The sequence below is a fragment of the Aethalodelphis obliquidens genome, unplaced genomic scaffold (genome assembly GCF_003676395.1).
Source record: "Aethalodelphis obliquidens isolate GAN/ISIS:26980383/991018 unplaced genomic scaffold, ASM367639v1 scaffold2356, whole genome shotgun sequence".
Lineage (NCBI taxonomy): Eukaryota > Metazoa > Chordata > Mammalia > Artiodactyla > Delphinidae > Aethalodelphis > Aethalodelphis obliquidens.
In genome coordinates this window covers 1-3,524 of record NW_020840263.1, presented here as the reverse complement: position 1 = coordinate 3,524, position 3,524 = coordinate 1, and the positions used below count along the sequence as shown (strand labels likewise).

Sequence of the window (3,524 nt, the reverse complement as noted above, 5' to 3'; positions counted from 1 at the left end):
TGAAAAAAAATGGGGATTTAAAAAGTTTTACTTCCCTTCTCTCACTTTTTTTTTTTTTTTTTTAGGTCCAGGAAGCTCTGCTTAAAGAAGGATTTAGAAAGAAATCTGAGGAGATGAATGCAGAGATAAATCTTTTGAAAAATATGATTGATAATGCTAAAGATGATGATACTCCCTGGCTGGCAGTAGCCTTGGACGAATTTGACAAAGAGATCTCTTCACTATTGTGCACTCCAGGCAAACTTCTTGGTCATATTGTGAGTGGTGTGAACTCCCTATTTAAAATGAAGTAGCTCTTCTTTTAAAGAAATTATAGATACACAATATATGTACATGCTCTGGCCTATGTTTGGTGTGAATGCTTTTCACTTGCATTCAGCAAATCTTTAAATATAAAAAGTGGTTACTAGAAAATATCAATGCCTGGCCCACATTAGATAGAATAAATGCATGGACACTTTGATATAGCATGTTCACTTTTAGGAAATATATGTGTGCAAAATCATATATATGTATATATACATACATACATACAAGAGGCCCGTTGAGGCATCCCTTTTAATGGCAAAAGATTGGAAACTACTTAAATGTCCATCTATATAAACTGGTAATATACATTTTCCATGTACATATACTGGAATACTATGTAGCCAGTAAAAAGATTGATAGTGGAGGTTTATATGTATAAATATAGAACAACCTTGAAGATATATAGTAGAGTGAAAAAAATGAGGTACAAAACAGTTTGTATAATCTGTTCACCATAAAAAATGCAATTCTTATGTGCACTCATATATATGTACACATAGAACGCCTCTGGAAGATTCATTAGAAAGTGGTATCATTGGTTCCTTCTGGGGAGAACAGCTTGGCATTCGTGATGGAAGGGACACACACTTTTCATTATATCCTCTATCTTCTCAATTTTGTAAAGAAAGCTTGTATTATCATTTCTCAAGTGACAAAGAAAACATAAAGTATAATACTAAAAATGATAATAAATGGAATGTGAAATTGCTATTAGATGATGAAATTGCTCATTGCTTCTAGAAATGACATCAGTCTGTTCAAAGAGTTGGATCAGAATACTAGAAAGCATAAAATTTGCATCCTAATCTTGTTTTCACTTTGGCTGTGTTTTTAATCCCTTATATTTCTTCAAAAAGAAGGTATAGGGCTTCCCTGGTGGCGGTGGTGGGGAGTCCGCCTGCCGATGCAGGGGACACGGGTTCGTGCCCCGGTCCGGGAAGATCCCACATGTCGCGGAGCGGCTGGGCCCGTGAGCCATGGCCGCTGAGCCTAAGCGTCCGGAGCCTGTGCTCCGCAACGGGAGAGGCCACAACAGTGAGAGGCCCATGTACCGCAAAAAACAAAAAACAAAAAAAACAAAAAACAAACAAAAAAAGGAGGTATAAACTTTCCTGTTACCCCTTGAAATCCTAGCTAGAGGAGAATGCAGCTGACATATTTTGAACTGTTATTGCCTATAGCCATAATGCTAAGCTCTTTCGCTAGACTCTTTAATCCTTCAAATAACATTAAGAAGCATCTACGCTTATTGTCAACATTTTAAAGATCTGAACGGAGAGGCTTAGCAAGTTAAACTAACTTGCCTAAAGTTACAGACAGCAAGTAGCAGAGGAAAACAGCAGCACATTTTAGAGGCAGTATTTCACATTGGGAAGAGCAATATAGGAAAGCACCAGACATCCTGGGTTTGTAGAACTGAACATAGTTCTGACTGGCTGGAATCTGGAGTGGGTAGAAGGAAGTAGCACGGGGCTAGATACTGGAGGAAGACAGGTCGCTGTAAGGAGCTTAGGCTTGTTGTAGTGAACCACTGTAGAATTTTAAACATGAAGCAAAAATTACATGGACATACTTGTTTTTGCAGCACTAATCTCCTCAATGGAATTTTAAGTTCTGTGCTCCTTCTTGGTTCCTCAGGCAAACGAAGTCCTCCAGAACTTTCTGCTGTCACAGGTGGCAATAGAGAAATCCATCCTGCAGGCAGATAAAGCCCTCAGTGATGGGGAGAAGGCTGTAGCAGGTACGGAGTAGGGCTCTGGCAGTCCCGCAGTTCCCTCTGACAGGTGTGAGAGCAAAACCTTCCTGATAAGGAAGAAGGAGCCTCTTCTCCATCTGTGGGATAGCTCTGCTACATCCAAAAACAGCAAGGGGAGTTGTGGTTGGACATGGTTAGATGTCAGCCAGACAGAGCCTCTCCCATCACATTCTGAAATGTGCTCTTGGTGGTGTGGACACGGGGGGTGGATTTCAGAGATTTTCTACCTCCCTTTCCAATTTTATTTGGTCTCTGAGGTCAGGAGGGTAGAGATCAGTCCTTACCTTATTTTCATCCCTCTCTAAAACCTTCTTGGGGCAGAGGAGCAGGCCAGGAGGGAGACAGCTGAGAGGGAACAGGAGCTGCTGAAACAGAAACTGCAGGAGCTGGAGCAGCAGACGGAAGCACGACAGAGGAGTCTCCAGGAAAACATAGCCCAGCTGACAGAGAAGCTGGCGAGGAGAAGAGAAAAGCATCTGAGAGAGCACAATATGATGTTGGAGCATAAGCTGAAGGTAGGTCAGGCTGTGGCCTTAGTAGTGCTTGACGGTCATTACCCTTGTACATCAGGAAGGGGTGGGCGAAGGTTACAGCAAGACTAGGGAGGGAAGCACCGCTGCCATTTACTGCTTGTGATATATTAAAACCCTGAAGCCTTTGAATCCTTCCAAAAAGCCTTTGAGTTCTACTGTATAAGTAGACTCTGGAGAGTTCAGCATGATTATGGCCCCTCCAGTCCCCTGGAGAATATAAATAGTGTTTGGATATCCATTTTGAGAATTTTAAAATGATCTCATGAGGCTTCATTAAACAGATATTCCAACCACATATATTTGATATGAGCAGCAACTGGCTTGCTTTACCAGGATCATTGCCGATTACCAGGAACCTTGCTACCACCCAGAGACCCTGAGGTAGATCTATGCTGTCATAAAACTATTGGAAATGTCCAGACTTAAAAACATAGAGAGGCAACGGCTTCTAAACTTGCTGCCTTGTCTCCAGGTGTGGATAGATACCCAAGCTATCATGTGACATAGAGGGAATTTTCTCACTGTCCATCTGGATGTGTTTATAACAGACTTCTATGATTTGGGTGACTGCACCATCTTGAGTGGGACTGAGAATCAGTGCAATCAGACCAAGGTTACCTCTCACCTCTCATTTTTTGGCTGGAACGTATATTTGTCCTCATGTCAGGCTTAGCTTTTTGGCAAAACCCAATGGTATGTGAATATTAGTAAGGCTGTAAACTATACTTTCTCTTAGTGTTTAGGTCCAAACCAGTAGATATTCTGTGTTACAAAATTCTCCTTTCATGACTGAGTAAGAAAGAACAATTTTAGCAGTGAAACAAAGATAATTTGCAAAGTTTTAAAGTTTGACAAAATGTAATCCTTGAAAAAAAATGGGGATTTAAAAAGTTTTACTTCCCTTCTCTCACTTTTTTTTTTTTTTT

The 3,524-nt window shown here is 40.8% G+C and overlaps 1 protein-coding gene across 2 annotated transcripts; it reads left to right on the top strand.

Moving 5' to 3' along the window:
• The first annotated feature begins 29 nt into the window (after window positions 1–29).
• LOC113617174 (guanylate-binding protein 6-like) lies at window positions 30–3,518 on the top strand. 2 transcript variants are annotated; one of them, XR_003431542.1, is made up of 3 exons: window positions 30–1,169; window positions 1,410–2,050; window positions 2,387–2,525. XR_003431542.1 is itself a non-coding variant. In XM_027100445.1 (3 exons), exons 1-3 carry the CDS (start codon window positions 114–116, stop codon window positions 2,665–2,667), a joined length of 528 nt encoding a protein of 175 aa, XP_026956246.1. In that variant the 5' UTR covers window positions 35–113; the 3' UTR covers window positions 2,668–3,518. The 2 variants fall into 2 exon arrangements, 1 of the variants encoding a protein (XP_026956246.1); XM_027100445.1 differs by having other exon boundaries at window positions 35–257; window positions 1,948–2,050; window positions 2,387–3,518.
• Window positions 3,519–3,524: the final 6 nt, after the last annotated feature.